The following is a 21287-nucleotide window of genomic DNA, read 5'->3' as shown; positions in this document are numbered from 1 at the left end:
GAACTCTGAAAATGTCGAAACTTGCCATGGTATCATCATTTCACCCACATAGCATGTGCAAAAGAGTAGAGAGGGTTATGGCAAAAACTGGACACACTTCGTGTACAAACTGGACAATCTCTTTCGAAGTATCAGGGTTTCTGACGAGAACTCATCTGTTACACTGGCACTTCATTTTTTTAAACTTATTACAACTCCAGACTTTTTTGCGTTCCGTACATACCATTCAAAGCGACGTCATCAATTTTCAAAATCTTTCTGACATTATTTGTTATTTTTTAGTCATTTACCGATTTGTTTAGAGAGCTAAATGACCGTGAAATTGAAAATCACTACAAAATGAACTCTGAAAATGTCGAAACTTGGCATGGTATCATCATTTCACCCACATAGCATGTGCAAGAGAGTAGAGAGGGTTACGGCAAAAACTGGACGCACTTCGTGTACAAACTGGCTTTCAAAGTATTAGGATTTCTGACCAGAACTCATCTGTTACATGGGCACTTCATTTTTTTAACTTATTACAACTTCAGACTTTTTTGCGTTCCGTACACACCATTCAAAGCGGCGTCATCAATTTTCAAAACTTTCTGACATCATTTGCTATTTTTTAGTCATTTACCGATTTGTTTAGAGAGCTAAATGACCGTGAAATTGAAAATCACTATAAAATGAACTCTGAAAATGTTGAAACTTGGCATGGTATCATCATTTCACCCACATAGCATGTGCAAAAGAGTAGAGAGGGTTACGGCAAAAACTGGATGCACTTCGTGTACAAACTGGACAATCTCTTTCGAAGTATCAGGGTTTTTGACGAGAATTCATCTGTTAAAATGAACATAGGAATTAATAGAACATGTATTTATAAGTCCTCTAACATGCAAAGCTACAAAAGAAATCTTGTTCAGGTAAAATTTCCATGCATACGTATTCACTGCAAAGAATGTTCAGACAGAGAAACTCGGGCTGGGATTTACATTGGTATTTAGGTTTTTCTTTTGAGACAAACATTGGTATTTAGTTTTTTTTTTGAGGATTACATTGGTATTTAGGCCCACTGCCAAAATGGACGGGCCCCTATTAAATTTACACGTAAACGACGTCTTCGCGAACGGGCCGGCCCAGCACGCAGAGGTGGAACGCGGCTTATCAGTCCCGTGCTGAAAAAAAAAAACTCACGCGCACACACACACCGGGGAATCGAAACCCTCGTCTCTCCTCTCGCCCGACCAAGGGGCGACGCCGCCTCCGCCGTCCCGGCCCGACCTCCTCCCCGTCGCCGCGCCCCCTCCAAGTTCAACCGCCGGCGACGGCGACGGCGAGGGCCCCGTGAACCAAGTGACGTCTTCCTCGCCCTTTTCGTCATCCCTGCGGCGCACCCCGCCGCCGCCCTCCCCGTCGCCGTCTCCAGATCCAAGAAGGTGAGCTCCTCTTCCTACTACTACTCCCGCTGCGCTTGTCAGCGGTATCTTCTGGGAGATATATGGCCGGCTGCTGATGGAGTTCTGGGTGATTAATTTGACTCTGTATTCCAGATCTTTGGAAACTGGGAACGCTATAGTCTACTGCGTGCTGGCTTGCGGTTTATGCGTCGATTTGGTTTTCATGCCGTGTTAATTTGCCGGTACAATATGCGTAATCTTGGCTGTTAGTTTGTCAGCCATCTATTCTGGGGTTTAGGTTTAGTTAGCACGGTAGAGGGGATTTTTTTTTTTGCCCACCCACTTCAAAGTTGAGATCTTTAGATGTCGTGTTAATTTGCCGGTACCATATGCGTAATCTCGGCTGCAAGTTTATCTTGTATCTGTTCTGGGGTTTAGTGAGAGGGGGTTGTTTTGTTGTTTGATGAACTCAAGTGCGCCCCAAAGTGGAGATCTTTACGGCTTGGTCTCGGCAACGCAATGGTTTTCGGGTTAGCGTGAGATAGTTCTGTGAGCTGCGGATGGTGGGCTAAGTCTTTCCTTCTTTCTTTGTAGGTATAAATCACCTGTGAATAATGTTGTTTATATATATTTGGATTAGGTGACGTGTTGCGGCTGTGTGAATGTATTGCTGAATTTATTTAGTTTGGGGTGTGGATACCATATCGTGCATGTCTGTAATGGGTCTTTAGCCTTCAAATGCATGGGCAACCAAAAAGTTGTTTCGTTGCCCGCAATGCGGAGTTCTATATGTACAATGGTCCTATTGAGAGTGTTCTTTTACTGTTTACATAAATGTTTGAGGTATAAGTGTCTAAATTTTGCCCATGATCAGTTCTGTCTATATTCCGCTTGTTTAGGTTGTTAGTTTATCAGTTCCCCTTGTGGCTTATGTTGGTCGGTTGGCAGTTTGTGTATGTTATTCCCCTTAGTGTTATTTAGACCCATCAAAGGAGTTGTTTTGGGTTTTAACAGTTTTTTTCTTCTCTTTGTCAGATGGAAAATAAGTTGAATATAGTTCAATGATTTCTGTTGGGACATCAGACGCTCTGGAGCCGTTCTGTCAACTCAGGACAACTTGGGGTACAGTTTCAGGTATGTACTTCAGTGTCACATCTCATTTTATCCTTTCTCTAGGAGCAAGCGTGGATCTTTTTGTTATTGTTTGCACACTAGCATGATTCTGTGGGCCACCATAATTAACTTTGTTTGCCATCCTTCCAATAAATTATGGGTTTTCTACGAGATATATAAATGCCAAACAAATGCAACTCAGCTGCATATTTTTTGTTGGTGTGGTTTTTCTTTTGGACCTTCCCCCCCCCCCCCCTTAATTTGTGATGCATTTGTTGTTAGCAGAACACAGCTGCCACGTTTTAGTCATCTGTGATATGCAGAGACTGTTTCCTTAGAATCTGACTTAAATGTGCAGTTAAAGATGACCCAAACTATTGACAAAGTTGCGATAATGCTTAATCTTGCAACCAAAGGTTTCTTTGTACCTATAGATTACAAGAAAACGTAATTTACTTGGTTGACTTTTAGAAGAACCAGCAACGGTGGTTGTTTGGTACTTGGGTACTTTAAACAATGTAGGCTTAGGGTTCCGACGTGCCTAGAAATCACTGGAAGACAATTGCAGTAGGGAGAAAACAATAAAGGAATTCATGGGAGCTGATAGTTATCTTTCTCCTATGCAGGATTATGTAAATGCCAACTTTTGGAGTTTGTGCCCTTTTGGTTTAGTCATCAAGACACTAGCTAGCGATTATGTAAAGAGAGAAATGAACTGTTAATTGCCACCAAGTTGGCGAAATCAATGGAACACAGCAATTGAGGGGAGACTAATGTCAGTGCCCAAGGTCTCTGCAGTCGGAGACAGTAAAAATTAAACTTTAGTATTCATCAAGTTTGGCAAAACCGCTGGACCAGAGTAATCGAAGGAGAAACTTCGACTCAAGTTGTTGATGCCGAAGATTTCTGTTATTGCTGCTTCAAACATCCGCTTGATAGGAAGCCCTAGATTTTTAGATTTAGCATTCTTGCAAGTGTAGAAAGAAAGCAGTGTTGTCCCTTGTTTGCCTGTAAAGTGTTGTTGTAATGAGATAATTTTACATCAGAGTGTTATTTGTCTATGGATCTTGATCGTGACTTGTTCTGAACGAGTAAACAAGTAAAGATAATAATAAAGCATGATTGTGACTTGTTTGGCTTTGTGTGGATACCTGTCATTTCCTGTCTGGCTGTTTGGTCCCAGGCTCAGCAGTAAAATAAATCATGGATATTTACCATGCTTATATGTTTTTTGGGGGCAAATAAAAACTACTCCCTCCATCCCATAATGTAGTGTCAAAAAATGTCTTACATTATGGGACGGATGGAGTAAATAGAAGCCAATTTTTTTATAGATCTTCTCTTTCAGTGTGTCTGTAAAGAACCCCTGTATCAAGCGTGGAATTTGAAATTTCTCAAAAAAAAAAGTGTGGAATTTGGAATGTACATGTGACATGACATGTCCCACATGGGATAGTTTTAAAACACTCTCAGAACAAATCCCCTACGAGTGAAAATCCATGCCCCTCTAGAATATGATTTTCTCTGTCGCTTGTTCTTTGACCGTACTTTGTTATACAACCGTCTGTCATTTAAGTGCCTTGGCTTGTCATTGTTTCTTTTGAGCTCATTCTGATCAAAATCTTTTGCACATAGTATGCATTTATGCTTTATCTGCATAATGTTGAAGTAATGTTTTTTTGGTTGACTGTATACATATTTTTTGACTATTTCAGAGAGCATCAGAATATTGTTGGATAAGCTGGAAGGGAGATCCTTATCAGGGACTATTTAACATCCGCAATTTCATCAGACTAATAAGGTTAAAATGGCTGGTGTTGCTAGGAAAGGGAGGTCCAAGTGGGACACACAGGAAATTTCTCCTGATATTGTTGAGATCAGTGAAGACGACTCTCCTCCTAAGAATACAGATGATCGCCGCAAAGATGTGATCCCTACTCAGGATCTCACTAATGATAATGGAAAGCGACTTGGTGAATCTTCTAACCTAAAACCTGATGCCTTCATGCACCAAGGCAGTACTGAATACGAGCAGGAACGCACTGATGGGTTAAATAAAGATGTCAAGGAAAGGCAATCTAAAGCGTCATCTGAAAGGTCGCATGCTCCTAGAATGGCTGAAGAGGCGCATAATAATGATGACTGGGGTAAGTTAGCTTCTTTGGAAAAGGCAACTGGTAACCAAGCTATGAGCAGAAATGCTGATGACAGAAGACGTGGAGATGGATGGGGCACAGCTGCTAGCCGTGGTTATTCTTCTAGGGTGTCGTCTGGTCCAGATGCATGGAAGCAGCGCACTCGCAGTCCATCTCCAAGAGGTGCTTGGAACAGGTCACGCAGGTATGGTTGAACAAGCAGTTGCTTCCCTTCTTAGTGACTTTTTGAGCAATTAATTCCCTTTTTTGTGAGAAAAGTAACCAGCTTTTTTTACTGTGCATGTATTGATACTTTGGTTATGTGTTCCATGTATATCGTTTTGAAAAGCAACTTTTTGAGCTAATTTGGAGTTGAAGCTTTGCTATTCCTGGAAGTATCCAAGATAGAATTTATGGGTATGCTGCAAAAGTAAATCAGGCTAGGGCCTACATGTCTTCATTAGGTTTACTTGTTGATCATCTCTACTTGTGCACAAGCACCATACCATATCATCTTCTTTGCAGTACAAATTAAAAGAAAGAACTACATAAGTTGGTTTTTATTATTTGTATTATACTGGCGGTCAACATCTATTATTCATTTTGATTTGCCAGATGATTTGTTGATTTAAGAAATCTTCTGAATTTCTACTAGAAGATGATTGTTTGAAATATTGTTGTAAGATTCAGTTCTATAGATTTACCTTTTCTCTGCTACATTTTTCTAACAGGAACAGAAGTGGCTCCAGAAGCAGGAGTAGAGAGCGAGTTAGAGGGAGAAGCAGAAGTCGAAGTCGGAGTCCTTATTTTGACCGTGGATCTGATTGGAGGGCTGAGAGAGGCAGAATATCTGGAGGGCCTTCTTTGCTCTGCAGAGATTTTACAGCTGGTAGATGCAGAAGAGGCTTGCATTGCAGGTTTCCTCATGAAGATGGTGGGCGAAGGCAGTTCGACGAGCCTTATCCCGCAGACTCGAGGGAAAGGTATGGCCATCAGAACAAGGATTTCATGGATCCACGAGAACCAGATGACTATGCACGGAGCAGGCAACCTCGAGGTCATTTTGATGAAGGTACTTGGGAAAGATCTGAACCCCGAAGAGATTACAGGTCTTCTGATCAATGCCATGAGTTTGTCAAAGGAAGGTGCAGCAGAGGTGCAAGTTGCAGATATGTTCATGATGAGTCCGCTTCTCATGCTGGATGGAGAGATGATGCTAGGGAAACAGCTCATGTGAGAGGTGGTCCTGATTCATCCTTTGGGAATAGGACAGAGCACCGTAGAGAACAAAAAAGGCCCTGTAAATTTTTTGCTGAAGGTCGCTGCCGTCGTGGTGAAACTTGTCCATATCTCCATGAGGAAGCTCCCCAGAGTCAAATGGGCCCAGGTGCATCCGATGAGCCTCCAAAATACAGTGGTGGGCGCACACCAAGAGGAAATTATTCGAATTGGGGCGAAGAAACTAATGCCACACATGCGGGTTCTCATATTTTATCCAGAGATGACAGGGAAAACACTGGTTCTCAGCATACTGCCAGAAGTGATACTGGATATGGGTACAAAAGCCGGCAATTGGAAGATGCTGGAAGGGATCAGTACCAGATAATTCCTCAGGAGGATTTTGGTTCACAAGGGCGAAACAAACCTGAAATGTCTGCTTCAAAACAGCCACAGTTTTTAAGTCCTATCCAAACAAGTGCAGATAGCATGAACAATGACAAGGTATCTGACATGGATGGTCTGAGTGCATCTGCTACCACTGGCAATTTGAGTATGCAAACTGGGATACATGCTGCTAATCTTTTAGGTGGGCAGAGCTTGAGCCAAATAGCGCAGAGCCAAGATGCAGTTCCTCAAACTTCTGGGGCACCAATTCATCCAGTCACAAGCCAGCAGCAGGATGCTACATCCGTGTTGCCTTTTAATATCCAACCGCATGAAAGCAACTTTTCATTACATCCGAACAGGCAAGACCAGTTTAGCAACTTCTCATTACATCCAGACAGGCAAGATCAATTTGTAGCTTCTCAGGCAACTGCAAATAACTCAGCTCCTAGCATGCAGAATCAGCCAGTAGCCGCTCCTTATATGGGACACAGCCAACACAGCTACACTCTAGGTTCACAGGCATTGCCTGCATTTAATGGACATAATTTCAGTGTCGCTGGTCAAGTTCCGCAAGATCGCCCAACGCCTTTCTATGCTGGGCAGAGTCAGGCAACCGTTGACATGTCCAATCCTAACCAAGAGAGTGGTACTCACAGCATGCAAAACACACATAGTTTCCAGCCTGTTGCTCCAAATATGCAAGCTCGCAGTCAAGCCTTGCAGGGGCTATCTGGAGTGCCTGGCCAAGATACCGGTACCCAAAGCATACAGAACGCACACAATTTCCAGCCTGTTGCTCCTCCATATATGCAAAACCGGGGTCAAACCTTGCAGGGTTTATCGATATTGCCAAGCTCCAGCTCAGCTGATATGCCTGGTGCTCCCCCTGTTCCTCCTAATGAGGAAGAAATCCGCCGTTCATTAACATCTCTGGCGGCAACCCTCATAATGCAGCCTGGTACAGTTGCTGGACTACAGTTGCCCCAGCCTATTCTGAATCCGAGCTTGATGGCCAGTTTGTCAGCTGTTGAACCCAGTCAGTGGCCTTGGGCACAGCAGCACAAGGCAGGAACAACCCAACTCGCACAGCAGCAACAGGCAGGAATGACCCAACTCGCGCAGTCTGAACAGCAAGCTCCCCAGCAGACATTGCCGGCACCTTCTACGGCAGTTGGCAGTAGTAATGGCAACAACCCAGCGCAGTCGATCGGTCAGACCGCTGCGACATCAGTGGTTACCGCGCCACAGGCTGCAGAAAATAAGAAAGTAGAAGCCAAAGCCAAAGATAACGATGGCGAACAAGATGGCGACAAGAATAAAAAGGGCAACAAGGAGGAGTCCAAGGCGCTGAAGATGTTCAAACTCGCGCTCGCAGACTTTGTGAAGGACGCGCTCAAACCTACCTGGAAAGAGGGCCAGCTGACCAGGGAGGTTCACAAAACCATAGTGAAGAAGGTCGTCGACAAAGTCACGAGCACGGTCGAAAACACCCCTCCAACAAAAGAGAAGATCGATGTCTACATGTCCTACTCGAAGGAAAAACTGAGCAAACTTGTACAGGTATAACCCCCTCACCCGCTATTACTCCTGTTGCCCACGGGCACTTTCTTATGTCGCCTAATAACCGGTTTGGTTTGTGTGGCAGGCGTATGTCGGCAAGTATGTCAAGGCGTAGCACCACCCCGCCGGCCAAAATGGCGACATCGGGCGTCTGTCTGTTTTTGTGCCTTGTGTGACAGGAAGAATGGAAAGCAGGGTTTAGGTGGCAAGGGTTTCTTTTTGTTCTGTTTCAGGCGCCTTGTGCAAATGTTGCCTAGTGTTGTATCATCGTCTCCTCCTTTTGTACAACAACACCATTTGAAACATGAACCTTCTGTAGCGGTAGATAGATATAGGTTATGCAAAAGACGTGGGTCGGTCGTGGTCGTCTTCATGAACACCGGGCGTGTTCCGTGTTTGCATGCATGTAGAACTTGACTTAGCATGACTGCCAATTCAAACTCTGTCCTCTGTTTGTCTGGTTGGTTGTTTGTTTCTGTAGCCTTTTCTCTGAAGGAAATTGCCTGACATATGTGGAGGAGAGAGCGGCGCCAGCGCTTGCTAGTATCTTTGGTGAATGGGGGAAAATAAATAGGTTGTGGGAACAAACTCCTGATCCGAAGCACCGTGCTGTCTGATGATCTGGTATGTAGCAGTTCTGCATTCACATGTGCTGCAGTACAGTACATGTGATAATATGCAGCTTTTGCCAAAGCCATGTTGTTTGGTCGAGCTTATCTGCTGCTGGTCGCGGCACGAATTTATGTCCTTCTCAAGTGCTGATCTCAAAGGGACCGACTGTTTGTAGGTTGCCTGAAATTTTATTTTGCAAGTTGATTTTCTGAACTGTTGGATTAAGGTCCAGTGCAATGGCCATTCTTGTTTCTTCTTCCTCTACCTTCCTTCCTCCTCCATTGTCTAATTCGAGCAGGAATCAGTACTAAAAGGCACCCACCCTCATCGGCCAACCCCCAAACGCGCCTTCGCTTGAGACACCGTGGCAAGGCATGTCGTCTCTGGCTCGGCTTCGAAGCTTCAATTCATCCTTTTTTTTTTCTTCTCTCATGAAATTAACGCACCTAAATTGCAAATTCAAACAACTTGCATGCAACCATTGTGGATCGCAAAATATAACCATTGATAGTGAGGTGTATGTAGTCACTTCGTTACTCTTAGAACTTGGTAACTTTAAGCGAGGTATCTACGATGACTTGGTTTACCTTAAACCTCGCCAACTTCAATAGATGTGTGTATATGCCTTTTTGCTCAAAACTTGCTAAAATTACGTACTCCCATTTGTGTGTTTCATCAAATGCTCTCCCCATTTGTCCGTGGTGTCCACCAAAAAGGTTGGGTTCAAGAGCATCTTTTTTAAGCTATTTTCTCATTACAGGGCGCACACTGAACGATAAACACTAATCACAAACAATTTCAACGTGTCCGCCGACAAAGCAATAAGCAGAAAACAATTCAACAAGTCGATGACGAGGGGGCGGGCATAGAAGAACGGCGCCGACAAGGTGGGTGCCAGCTGTGGGCCAGGGGAGGTAGAGCGGTGGAGAGGTGCCTCCGATAGCGAGGCGTGTATGTTGACTTCACTTGAAATGAGACGTCGATACAACTTTCTTGAGAGTGCAGCGAGGGAGAAGCGGGAGTCGACGGCGGGCTAGAACCCTATTCACTAACATAGCTCGAGACAGAAAACCACGGAACAAGGCCAAAAACTAGTAACAGTAGAGCCTAGGATGTAAATGCAAAACTGCTCTAGAAGTCCGATAAAACTGTTGAGCCCGCGAGCAGAAACTCCATGCCCCGCATGTCTCCCTAAGCACGGAAAATTCCATGGCAGCGCCATGGGTTGTGTTCAAGAGCATCTTTTTTTTTCAAGCTATTTTCTCATCACAGGGCACACACTGAACGATAAATACTAAACACAAACAATTTCAACTCATTCACCAACAAAACATTAAGCACAAAACAATTCAATAAGTTGATGACGAGGGGGGGGGAGGTGGGTACGGAAGAACAACGGCAACAAGGTGGGTGCCGTCCACGGGCCAGGGGAGGTGGTTGGGGGTGGATTCGGTAGCGAGGCATACATGTTGACTTCACTTCAAATGAGATACATATACAACTCTAAAGCTCTTGAGAGTGGGGCGAGGGAGAAGCGGGAGTCGACGGCGGGCTAGAACTCTATTCACTAACATGGCTCGAGACAGAAAACCACGGAACAAGGCCAGAAACGAGTAACAGTAAATCCTAGAATGCACATGCAAAACTGCTCTAAAAGTCCGATAAAACAGTTGAGCTCGCGAGCAGAAACTCCATGCCCCACATGTCTCCCTAAGCACGGAAAATTCCACGACAGCGCCGTGGGTTCCCGAAATTCACACAGCTAGGGATGGATCAGTAGCTAGCTAGCACCATCTCAAACCTCGTAGGGCTACTACTACTGGAGCTGTAGTACTGGTACCAGAGCCAAAGAAGGCATATATGCTCGAGAAAAAGGAAAAAAAAGGAGAAAGAATCAGCAGCTAGCATAGCAATGGACCGAACCGCAAAAACGGGCACTCCTCATGCAACAGGGAGGGCGCTCGCTAATCACTCCCATCGATTATCTTTCCTTCCTCTCTGGTCTCTCCCCTCTCCCCTCCCACTCCCATCTCCTCCCCCCCTCCGCTCCCATGGCGCGCCCCCCAAAACCCTAGCTATTCCCGGGACGGAACGGAACGGAACCGAACAGCCCGCACCGCCTCCTCCTCCCCCTCCTCGTACTGGGCCGGCGCCGGCGGCATGGACCACCACCACCACCACCACCACAAGGCCGGGGTGCGGGGCCGCCTCCGCGTCACCGCGGCGCGGCGCCGGGCGTGGCAGCAGCAGTCCGCCTGCTGCAAGCGGCCGGCGCGCCGCGACCCGGTCGACACCGTGCGCAAGTTCATGCGCCGCGAGATCGGCGGGGGCCACCGCCGGCCCCCGCGCCCCGCCGCGCCCTCCACCTCCGCCTTCTCCTGCCCCGAGAAGTTCCGCAACTTCCAGCTGCAGGTCCATCCCTACTGCTCCCCCCCCCCCCCCCTCTCTCTCTCTGCACTCCGCACTTAGGTCTACACCTCCTAGGATTATCTCAGTGGCGCTCTGGAATTCATCTACTCTTGCCCGCTGATCGGAGATTTTTCTTAATGTGTTTAGGGTTGTTAGTTTAGCTGATTTATTCATCCATGCGATCCCTGTTAGCAAGCAAACTGCGACGCTTATCAAATCACACTAGTGTTTTGGTGGACTGACTGACCATGCTTATAACGAGGTGTGGATGCGGCTGGATCTGGGAATTATGTAGAGAACATCGACTGCCAATGATTGTATTCTAGAAAACTCACAGTCACCATATGCCCTCTCCCTAGTTTTCTGCACATAGGAAGTGTCAGTAGCTAGTGCAAAAGTTTTCTGGCTTAAATCTAGGTTTTCTCTTCTATCAGTAATTCAGAGGACGGTTGTTGTTGGTTGCGTGGGATTCTTTGTAGCATCATTTGCCATAGAAATTCGTGCAACAATTGGATGGGCCAGGGCTGAAGAATGAAATGGCTGAAAGTAACTTGACAATGAGTTGTAATCAACTGTCTGGAGTGGTTCATATATATTTAGCCCAAGTTTTGAAATCCAGAGCATTGATAGGTATGTTTGGTTCTAGTCCAAGTTTGCACTAGCACATATTTCATATTTGGCTAGCCAAAATTTTGGTTGAGCTTTTAGTTGCCCAAAAGTTGGAATGGCCAACATTGGCAAGAAAAATGAACTAGAGTGGGCAAAGAATCATGGGCACGCCAAAATGTTGGCAACCATCCGAACAAAGACCAAATGTTCGGTCATGACAGAAAAATTGGTAGGGTGAGCTTTAGTCACCATACAAACATAGCCGTCTGGTTTAGCCACAGGTCACTAATGTTTGTTTTATTACCTTCCCAACCATACCTGATGAAGTCATGAGTTCAGAATCTGGTTTTGGCTCCATAAATAAAATATTAGAGTTTGCACTCTGTATTTCCATAAGCATTTTTTTTGCCTGAAAATGGTCCCTGGGCTGAACCAAACCAGTTTTTTGGCTGCATAGATAAAATATTAGAGTTTTGCACTCTGTATTTTCATAAGCTTTTTTTAATTACATTTTTGGCCTGAAAGAAGTCCCTGGGCTGAACCAAACCAGTTTTTTGGCTGCATAGATAAAATATTAGAGTTTTGCACTCTGTATTTTCATAAGCTTTTTTTAATTACATTTTTGGCCTGAAAGAAGTCCCTGGGCTGAGCCAAACCAGAAGGCACCATTGTCAGTTCCTGTTGGACCACTGGTTTGATCTGGTATTTTAATATACGGCTCATCCCTTGAGAGAAAATTATCAGTTACATGCAAGCACAACGTCCTGTAGCGAATCCGGCACGACGAAGTGTCCCGTCCACCAAAGCGACCAACAGTGCAACATCTGGATGGTGCCACCCAGTGGCAGGGATGCGCATGCTGAAATCTAGAAAAAAATGCATATCAGCCAGGCATTAATCACATATGCTCGTGCGTTGCAATGGGAGAGAAAATTATGTGTTATGTGCAAGCACAACGCCCTGTAGTGAGGTTCACTGCGAAAAAATGCTAGCTGTCCCGTCCACCAAAATGACCAACAGTTCAAGATCCGGATGGTGCCACCTGACAGCAGGAAGGCGCGCACCAAAGCCTAAAAGGGAATGCATATCAGCTAAGCATTATTTTAGGAGCAAAGAGAACCGACACATGAGAAGATAAAAAAAGTTAACTAACAACACACATCTTTTTGCGCACCGACACATCCATTCCTTGATTGTGTAGGCAACTCGAGAAGGAATATCATCAACTCGATCTTTGCCTTTACTCCAGCCCACAATACTTCCTTTAGTTATGCACTTCTTTTCCAGCCCACAAATCTTTATTCAATTTACTCCAGCCCATCTAATCCTTCCTCTTTAATTATGCACCTTTTTTCCAGTCCCCGATCCTTCCTTTAATTATATGCGTCATGCAATTAGTTTAAATAGCAGGAAGGCCACCCGTTCAGCCCACAAACACCCACGTTTTATAGCGCTGTCATGCAGCGTGCAAAACCTCTCCACCTTGCATGTGAGGGATCCCGTTTAATTAGCTCACGGCAGACAATGGCGTTGAACGTATATAAATTGGTGAAATTCAGTTTTGTGTAGCGAGGTGGGACCATTCAACATGAAATATCCATGGTTTTTGTCCGCTGATGATGTTTGCGTGTGCTGATGGAGCTGGCCCAGTTGCTTGGGCGTAGGCCGAGGCTCAATACAGCTCTGTGGCCTTTGCGTTTGTTTGAATATATATATAAACATAATACAACCTTTGGTATTCAGAAGTGTATGGTGGCCTAGTTGGTTAAGAAAGTTAGAATGCCATGTGTGGTTTCTAGTTCGAATACTACCCAGGCTTAATTTTTGTCATTGAATTATTACTATATTAAACACATTCCGTGGGCTAGACATGGTTGAAGGCCCAAGTTAGCAGTGCGAGACTGTGAGCGACGGGCAAAAAATAGGCAGTGCGAACTGTTTTTTCACCTACGAAACATTATTTTTTGGACTCCGGTTGATTCTCATAAAGGACAGGGGGTTTTCTGCAAAGTATCATGACACCTGGAATATCACCTTCCTTTATTAGTACGTATAGATATATCAGTTAAACGTGTCAATCATGAACTGGATGAGCTAAAATGTAAATAAATACATATGGAGAAGGGTTCCATGGCCCCACAAAGTTTGATCCAGCATATTTTATAGTCTGTCTATACTGAGTAAAAATCAGATTAACTTATTTATGCACAGATTTTTCAAATATCTAGTAACTTGCAGATTTGTAAACCGTGTAAAGGAAGTATGTCTTTCATTTGGTTTTGCAGGAAGAATATGACACATATGATGATCCGTTTGTCCAGCTGCCATTGGCGTGGAACAGAAGGAGGATTATTGAGATTGTAGCTGCAAGAGATTTGATATTTGCACTCGCCGAATGTGGTCTTTGTGGTGCATTCAATCGAAGTAAGTCTCATTCTTCTACACTATTTGATTTTGCTCTGTTATTTACGTCTGTTATGTTCCTGATAAACCTTCTCATCATGTTGGCAGCAACAAACAAGCGCATTTGCCATTTGAATATAAGCCCGGATGAAGTGATTAGGAGTCTGTTCTATAATAAGAACAACGACTCACTTATCACTGTTTCAGTTTATGAATCAGATCGTTACAGTTCACTGAAGTGCAGAACAACTCCAATAGAGTAAGTGACCTTATCTATTTCTTCTCAGACTAGTTTGTGTGTTCCAGTAGTTTTAGTGCAAAACTGCTTATCTTCTTTACTAATTTATCTTCTCTCATTTCAATTGCATTTTAGATACATCCGGAGAGGCCAGCTACATGATGGATTTCCTTTATTTGAAACTGAATCGCTGAAATATCCTGGCTTTGTTGAGTTTGATGATGTTAATGGCAAAGTATTGACTTTTTCTGCACATGATAGGTAAGTTACATTTTCTGCATTACAGTTTGGCAGCAGTCATATGTTGAATTGTTTAAATGTCCCCTTGTTGCAGTACCTACAAGGTTTTTGATCTAAAGAATTACAACTTTCTGTATTCTATATGTGATAAGGACATCCAGGAGATAAAGATAAGGTTTGCTTGTTGCTAATTACTGATATTATTCATCCTTGAAGTAAATAGTTGATGAAATGTTCTTACATTCATGAATCCTCTCTCACCAGCCCTGGGATCATGCTTGTTATATACCAGAAGGCAAGTAATCATGTCCCACTAAAGATATTGTCAATCGAGGATGGAACAACACTGAAGACCTTCACTCAGTTGCTGCATCGAAACAGAAAGGTTGACTTCATTGAGCAGTTTAACGAAAAACTTCTTGTGAAGCAAGACAAGGAAAACCTGCAGATTATTGATGTACGTTGCTATTATTATTTTGTCTACTCGTGGCAGCTACATTGCTACCTTAATTTGAGCTAATGTTTTCTTAGCAGTGAACTATGAGCTAACTTTGGTCTCTGGGCAGGTCAGAAACTCTGGTCTGATTGAGGTGAACAAAACAGAGTTCATGACCCCTTCAGCGTTCATCTTCCTGTATGAAAATAATCTGTTCCTGACATTCTGCAATAGAACGGTTGCCGCTTGGAATTTCCGTGGAGAGCTGGTTACATCATTCGATGACCATGAGTTGTGGCATCCCAACTGCAACACCAATAATATATACATCACCGCCGACCAGGACTTGATCATCTCATACTGTAAAGTTTCAGGAGGCGGCACAAATGACGCTGACGATGAAGGCCGGGAAGGTAACAATTTCGCTGTGCATTGGTTTTACATGCTAAGGCCTGCTGTATTCAGTATAGCTTCAACCTGACTGAATTGCTGCATTCATCATGGCTTTGACCTGACTGAATCCCATCCTCAGGTTCCCGCATGGGATCGATCAACATGAGCAACATCTTCACGGGGAAGTGCGTCGCCAAGATCTCGGCCCTGGACCCGACCCTCATGGTCGCTCCCCGGAGAAAAGGCGACACCAGCAGGTCCACCATCCGTAGCAGCGTGTCGGACGCCCTGGAGGACATCACGGCGCTCTTCTACGACGAGGACCGCAACGAGATCTACACCGGGAACAGCAGGGGGCTGGTGCATGTGTGGTCTAATTGATCAAGTTAGTCTCTTCGCCGCACATATCAGCCCCCCAATCTCTGTACATACACTTGTACCTGCATTTGCACTCCCTTGTCGCATACGCCAGTCAATTGTAATGGCCACTCCGGTGGCCGGACTATAGTGGGTGGGATTGTACCTTGACTTGTTTTGTGTTTGTTATCACACCATTGGTTAGAATAATAAATAATAATCTGATGTGTAGATTGGTTTTTGCTGACCTAGAATGATCGTTGGCTGTAGATTTTTTTCCCCTTTTTGTTGCAAATATGAAGTTTTCCCTCTGATGGACCCTGTATGTTGCGTTCTATCTTATCTATCCATGCTGTTAGACTGTTAGTTGTCTATGTCATGCCATAGCTGCTGTATGAATACTGCTGTTAGAAGAGGTTAAAAAGAAGTTTGTTGCTGTAAGAAGGGAGCGTCGGTACACCCGACTTGCAAGTGGATCATATTCTGTCGGTGCAGCAACAAATGTTGCCGGTACACTTGCAAGTTTGTTGCAGCGGCGCAGTGTGGCAGCAAATCTTGTCAGTAAATATTTTCTGTCAAGTCAAGCCCATCTTTCGTGGTATGGCATCTGCAAGTGGAGTAGTGGCAGGCAGCATCGTAAATCATCCCAGCAACTTGGTAGTTTTCGGCGAACGCTAAGGCTTGGTTGCTTACCCGTTTTCTCTTTTCAATGGAGCCACTTGTTTATTAGCCACCTCTGTATCCTGCAAGCAAAAGGTTAAGGTTAGGCCTCCTTTGATTTAGAGGGATTTTTTAATAATTCTATATAATTCTTTTGCAGGGTAGGAAAAATTCTTTTGATGTCCTTTGGTTTGTACTCTAGACCCAAAGGAACAATGTGAAAGTTCCTATTATTATGAATCAAATGACATCTCTTCCCTTATAGAAACTGAGGTACACGTCATCTCATTTTCCGTGTTTTTTCTATTCCTATGATATCACTACTGGCCTTGCTGTTTGTTTGGTCATTAGTGACAAGATATAACAATATTGGATATTATATAGTATCATAAGCTGCCGCAAGCCTTGATTTTGTAATGTTCTAAAATAAAACCAATGCTTCAAAGTACTTTGAAAAACGGACTTTTTTGTAGTATCGATTTTGTTATTTTTTTCGGAGTATTAAGAATGTTTTTCCTTCACGGAATTTTGTACTTACATAGACAATTTATGAATGGTTGTTGAAAAAGGGATTTTCTTAACATTCTTTTAAATTGTACTCTCTAAACGCTCTTATATTAATTTACGGAGGGAGTAGTACCTAGTGATTTAAAAGATCTTATATTAATTTATAGAGGGAGCATTATTTATTTATGAGTGAGCATTTGAGCTCGCGACTGTGTCCGTCCACTAGCAGGGCAATTTTGTGCAGTAGTGTCAAGTGGCAATGGCACGGCAGCTTTGCTTTTCACATCGTGGCGTGGAAGCGGTGCGCACGAGGGACATGGGAGCCGTGGGTAGATTCCTCCCTGAAAAAGAAAGAAGGGACGTCTTGCACGGCCTGCCCGCCCTAATCATTGAGTTGAGGCCTCCCAGTAATTAATCGCAGTAACTACAATAAATTACTCGATGCGTCAACTTCACGTGACAGACAGACGGCGAGTTCCTCAGTCCCAGGCTCGCCTCTCCCGCACGCCCACGGCCTAAACCTTAAGCCACTGACGCCCTGGACCCATGCGCCTGGACCCCACCCATCAGCAACAACCTTCCAAGCCACACCACCCACCGCGGGGGCCCCGCCCGGCCGCCCTCTCCCTGTGTCTTATCTCGAAGCCGCCGGGAAAAAGAAACCAACGCAACAAGAGACACTCCTCCCTCCCCTCCCCCTCCCCCTCCCCCGTCCGACTCAACAGCAATCGTCAGGCACGCGGCGCACGTCTCCCTCCTCCCCCGCCGCGGCCTAGACGTAGACCAATCCGGGAAGCGAAGCGAGGCCAAGTCAGGCGGGTCGCCGCCGCCCTAGGGTTTCCGATGGAGCCCGCGGCCCCCTCCGCGTCCTCGGCCTCGGCGGCCGCGTCCTCGGCGGGGAGGCGGAGGGCGGCGCCGGAGGCCGCGGAGCTGAGGGTGCGGCGCAGGACGCTCGAGACCGTGCTCGAGCAGTGCCAGCGCGCGCTCGAGCTCATGCGGGACGCCGAGGGGGAGGACGGGGAGGAAGGGGAGGGGGAGCGGGATCCGGAGGACGAGGGGGAGGGCCGGGCTGGCCGAGACGTCAGCGACGGGGAGGGGCAGCCTCCGACGCCGGAGCCGTCGGAGGCCGACTACGAGACGGACGAGGTGAGGGAGATCTCCCTGATAAGCACGATTTGGTGATCCATTGGAGGAGACTCGGGAATTGGGACTATTGCGATGGTCATGGGCTGGGTCGAGTGCCGACTTGGGACAATCGGGGGTCCTCGGAACTGTAGCGATTTAGTTGTTGGAATTGCGGGAGGATTATGATAGCAATCGTTTGGCTCAGCTGCCTCTGTTTATTTGTTTAGGTGCTTAGCCTAGTTGTTGTTTTCTTCTTATCTTCTTATAACAATCAAGGTGCAAACGAGTTAACTGGTGTCTACTGCAGTATTACTACTGTGTTCTGAGACATGAGATGGAATGCGTCAAGGAAATTACTGGGTAACACGATTTATCTAGCTAGCATTTGATTTGCCAAACTTAACAATAAGTAGCTGTCTGTTTTGCACCTTCAAAAGCAAGCACATCACAACAAGTACATTTGATCTGACGGTCCGTTGGAGAACTGAGACTGCGATTGGTTGATGGGCTCGATTGATTGGCGACTTGGGACAACTGGGGGTCCTCGAAACTGTAGCGATCTAGTGGTCTCTTGTTGGAATTGCGGTGGATCATGACAGTACCAACTGCCTTCACTTTGCTGTGCTTGGCTAGTTGCTCTTTTCTTATTAATCTCAGTGAAACAAGTAAACTAGTGTATATCCTGTTCCGAAACACATGACAAGGAATGTTTGAAGGAAATAACTGGATAACAGAATTTACTTTTATCATTTGATTTGCCAAACTTAAGAACTGATGTTTTGCACCTTGAAAAGTAAGCACATCACAGCAACCATAACTGAGCCTTTGGTTGGATAGAATACGGCAGTACCCTGGAATTAAGCCAGATTCATGTGAATTTGTTTTACTGTTTGAATCGACTGAACTGTTCTCTGCTACTTTTGGATATCAGTTATTGAGGTGATAGTAAAGATGAGACTAGGGAGAGAGGGAATGAGAAAAGGAGCTTACAGTGCACTTATCTTATGCCGTCTGTTCTGAAACTTTCTTAACTTTTGCACCTCTCCATTTACTTATGCAGCTGTGTAATCTTCTCAAATCGAGGGTCGAATCACCTGAATTTCTAGAAAAGCTTGATAACATTCAGAAGTCAGTATACCAACATGGTGCAGGTGCGCATTTGCCCAAACTGACCTGTCATTCATTTCTTTCTTGTCTCCAAAATTTGAACAATACGTAAACTGACCTTGCCACTCCATGCTACGTACAAATGCACGTTTATTTGCTCATTGAAATCAAACCTGTCAACTGAACAGTTCTGCCATTACTCATGTAACAGTAGATGAAACCATATCATGGGATATCGTAAGCGCAGCAGATATATGGGATGATAAGAGTATGAATGTCAGTGATGATTCAGAGGATGGATATGTTCTAGTTAAGCAAGAGGATATAGTTGATGGGATTGCATGCTTCATGGCTGCATACCTACTATCGCTGAAAGAAACTAAGGTATGCAAAGTTCAGTTCACCTTGGATTCGTGATTTCTCTTGAATTTTTGGTGTGCTTGGCTTTTCTTATGCAGTCCTTCATGAATATCAGTCTCAGCATTCAAATGTCCATGAAATCTTGGATTCTGAAAAAAAGCATGTTTCTTTTACAGTGATTATTGAGGTTCTGGATAATTAAATAGATTCCTAGAAGTGGAGAACATGACTTAGTGGGATCATGGATTACCATGTCTACTCTTCTTGTTGTAGGCTTCATAGTTCACACTATTGTCCTTGCACCATCTAGATCAACATGGGAAGGCCTGTCAATATTCGTTATTGTACCTTGACTGCTAGTAGATTGTACTTATCATGGAAGAGTATTTCATATCGCTCATTGAATTGAAATCTTCGTACTTCTAATGCTGGAAATTTCATGTTCTGCAGGAATTGACGCCCAATCAACTTCAAGAAGGTAACCTTCTCTTTTCCATTCTTAATTCAGATGAATTTGGTTGGTTCTAAGTTTTCTTATGTTTGATTCCCCACCCTTCATTTTTCAGCCCTTAGCAAGACTTTTTCAACTAAAAAGAGGAAAGGCAAACTTCAGAAGGCATGGGCTGGAACACAAGTTATTTATAATGTAGCATCATGGAGTGCGACAGCTATTGGGTAAGTTATTCTTAGTAATTGGTAACTTCAAGCACAGCTTCTTCCCACTGAATGGGTGGGACACAGTATTCTTAGTATTGTGGATTTGTCAGGGTAAGCCTCACGTGCTTTTAGAGGCTCCTTGGAGCTTTGCCCAAATAATCTGCTCTAGGACCCTTGGGAGGAAAGGAAAAGTTTCTTCCCTCTGAAGATTGAAAAGGCAGGACAGAATGCCATCAAACTAAATGGGCAACAAACATAAACAAATTCTCAGCTCAAGAAAACTGGACATCATCACTTCACTTCACGAACAAAGCATACACTAGATTAGTCAAGATACGATATGACAAGTCTGATTAGTTGCATCAGTTGAAGTTTTACATATTGATCAAATACACTTTTTCAGCTTGCAAACTTCTGTAACAATATGTACACCAAAATTAGCCCCTGCACAATATTGTGCTGCAGGCAGTAACATAAATTTGAGGCCATCATTTCGCATGATCACACAGCTCCAATAAGTTTCTATGACCACATGGGTGTTTGCACTTCCTGATGTTTCTCCCGCGTCACTCTCTTGCAGTATCTACCAGAATCCGGCGATTCTAAAAGCAGCAACAGCGGCCTTCTGGACGTCCTGCCGCGTGGTGTCCAAGTTCCTGTGAATAGTCATGAGATCCTGTACACATTGTATGATAATATGAACTTCCCTGTACCTCCATTGTGGGAAGCGCTGTTGTCAAACCCTGGCACGATGTGATCATCATAGGTTACTCTCAACAGTTAGATCATGCGTCAGCTCAGAGTGAATAACGAGACTGGCTGATCCTTGGTGTCTGTCTGATCTAGCTGCTGAGTGTAGCTTTCCTGTGTGTTTTACTTATATCATTCATTTGTATCCAACCTCCGATTGTGATCTCCTCCTTGTATATATCAGCTGTACAACTGAACTGAAACTTGGCCGTGCTCTGTCCAACTGTAAATACACCGATTCGTTTGAGTGGCGTGCTCAGCTCATCATGTGTTGTGCTGCTCCTTTTTTCGCTTGGGAGTTGGGTCATTATCTGAACTGAACTTAGATGGTACGTATATCATGAGCCTGGCCGTCTATGTAAAAATATAGGTTCTCTTTTCACTAGCTCGTCCTCAAATGCAAAACTAAAGATTAGGCCTACAAAAGTACTTACATAAAACCTGTTCTCTTCTACGAGATGTTGATTATAATGGAACGATTCTTCAATATGTATGTTGGTTGTTGGAGAATGCTTTGCCTAGTGGATTGTTAAATTTCTTATACATGATCCCTGATTCAGATATATCATGGTGAAAACTTTCCTTCCACCGGATAATACTACTCCCTCCGTTCCTAAATATAA

The 21287-nt window shown here is 44.5% G+C and overlaps 2 protein-coding genes and 1 pseudogene across 3 annotated transcripts; all 3 read left to right on the top strand.

Moving 5' to 3' along the window:
- Nucleotides 1–1185: 1185 nt before the first annotated feature.
- LOC123145775 (zinc finger CCCH domain-containing protein 55) lies at nucleotides 1186–8255 on the top strand. Of its 2 annotated transcripts, XM_044565263.1 has the most exons (6): nucleotides 1186–1424; nucleotides 2421–2519; nucleotides 4214–4816; nucleotides 5365–5866; nucleotides 5902–7801; nucleotides 7887–8255. In XM_044565263.1, exons 3-6 carry the CDS (start codon nucleotides 4306–4308, stop codon nucleotides 7914–7916), a joined length of 2943 nt encoding a protein of 980 aa, XP_044421198.1. In that variant the 5' UTR covers nucleotides 1186–1424; nucleotides 2421–2519; nucleotides 4214–4305; the 3' UTR covers nucleotides 7917–8255. The 2 variants fall into 2 exon arrangements, with proteins under 2 accessions (XP_044421198.1, XP_044421197.1); XM_044565262.1 differs by having other exon boundaries at nucleotides 4214–4838; nucleotides 5365–7801.
- Nucleotides 8256–10431: 2176 nt separating this feature from the next.
- LOC123145773 (uncharacterized) lies at nucleotides 10432–15812 on the top strand. The gene is made up of 8 exons (XM_044565261.1): nucleotides 10432–10825; nucleotides 13717–13855; nucleotides 13943–14093; nucleotides 14208–14333; nucleotides 14407–14487; nucleotides 14577–14769; nucleotides 14879–15161; nucleotides 15281–15812. Exons 1-8 carry the CDS (start codon nucleotides 10574–10576, stop codon nucleotides 15520–15522), a joined length of 1467 nt encoding a protein of 488 aa, XP_044421196.1. The 5' UTR covers nucleotides 10432–10573; the 3' UTR covers nucleotides 15523–15812.
- Nucleotides 15813–17196: 1384 nt separating this feature from the next.
- On the top strand, nucleotides 17197–20911 carry LOC123145774 (uncharacterized; annotated as a pseudogene).
- The last annotated feature ends 376 nt before the right edge of the window (nucleotides 20912–21287 follow it).

This window comes from Triticum aestivum, chromosome 6D, assembly GCF_018294505.1.
Source record: "Triticum aestivum cultivar Chinese Spring chromosome 6D, IWGSC CS RefSeq v2.1, whole genome shotgun sequence".
Lineage (NCBI taxonomy): Eukaryota > Viridiplantae > Streptophyta > Magnoliopsida > Poales > Poaceae > Triticum > Triticum aestivum.
The sequence above is the reverse complement of the archived record's forward strand: the minus strand, read 5'-3'. Positions and strand labels throughout refer to the sequence as shown.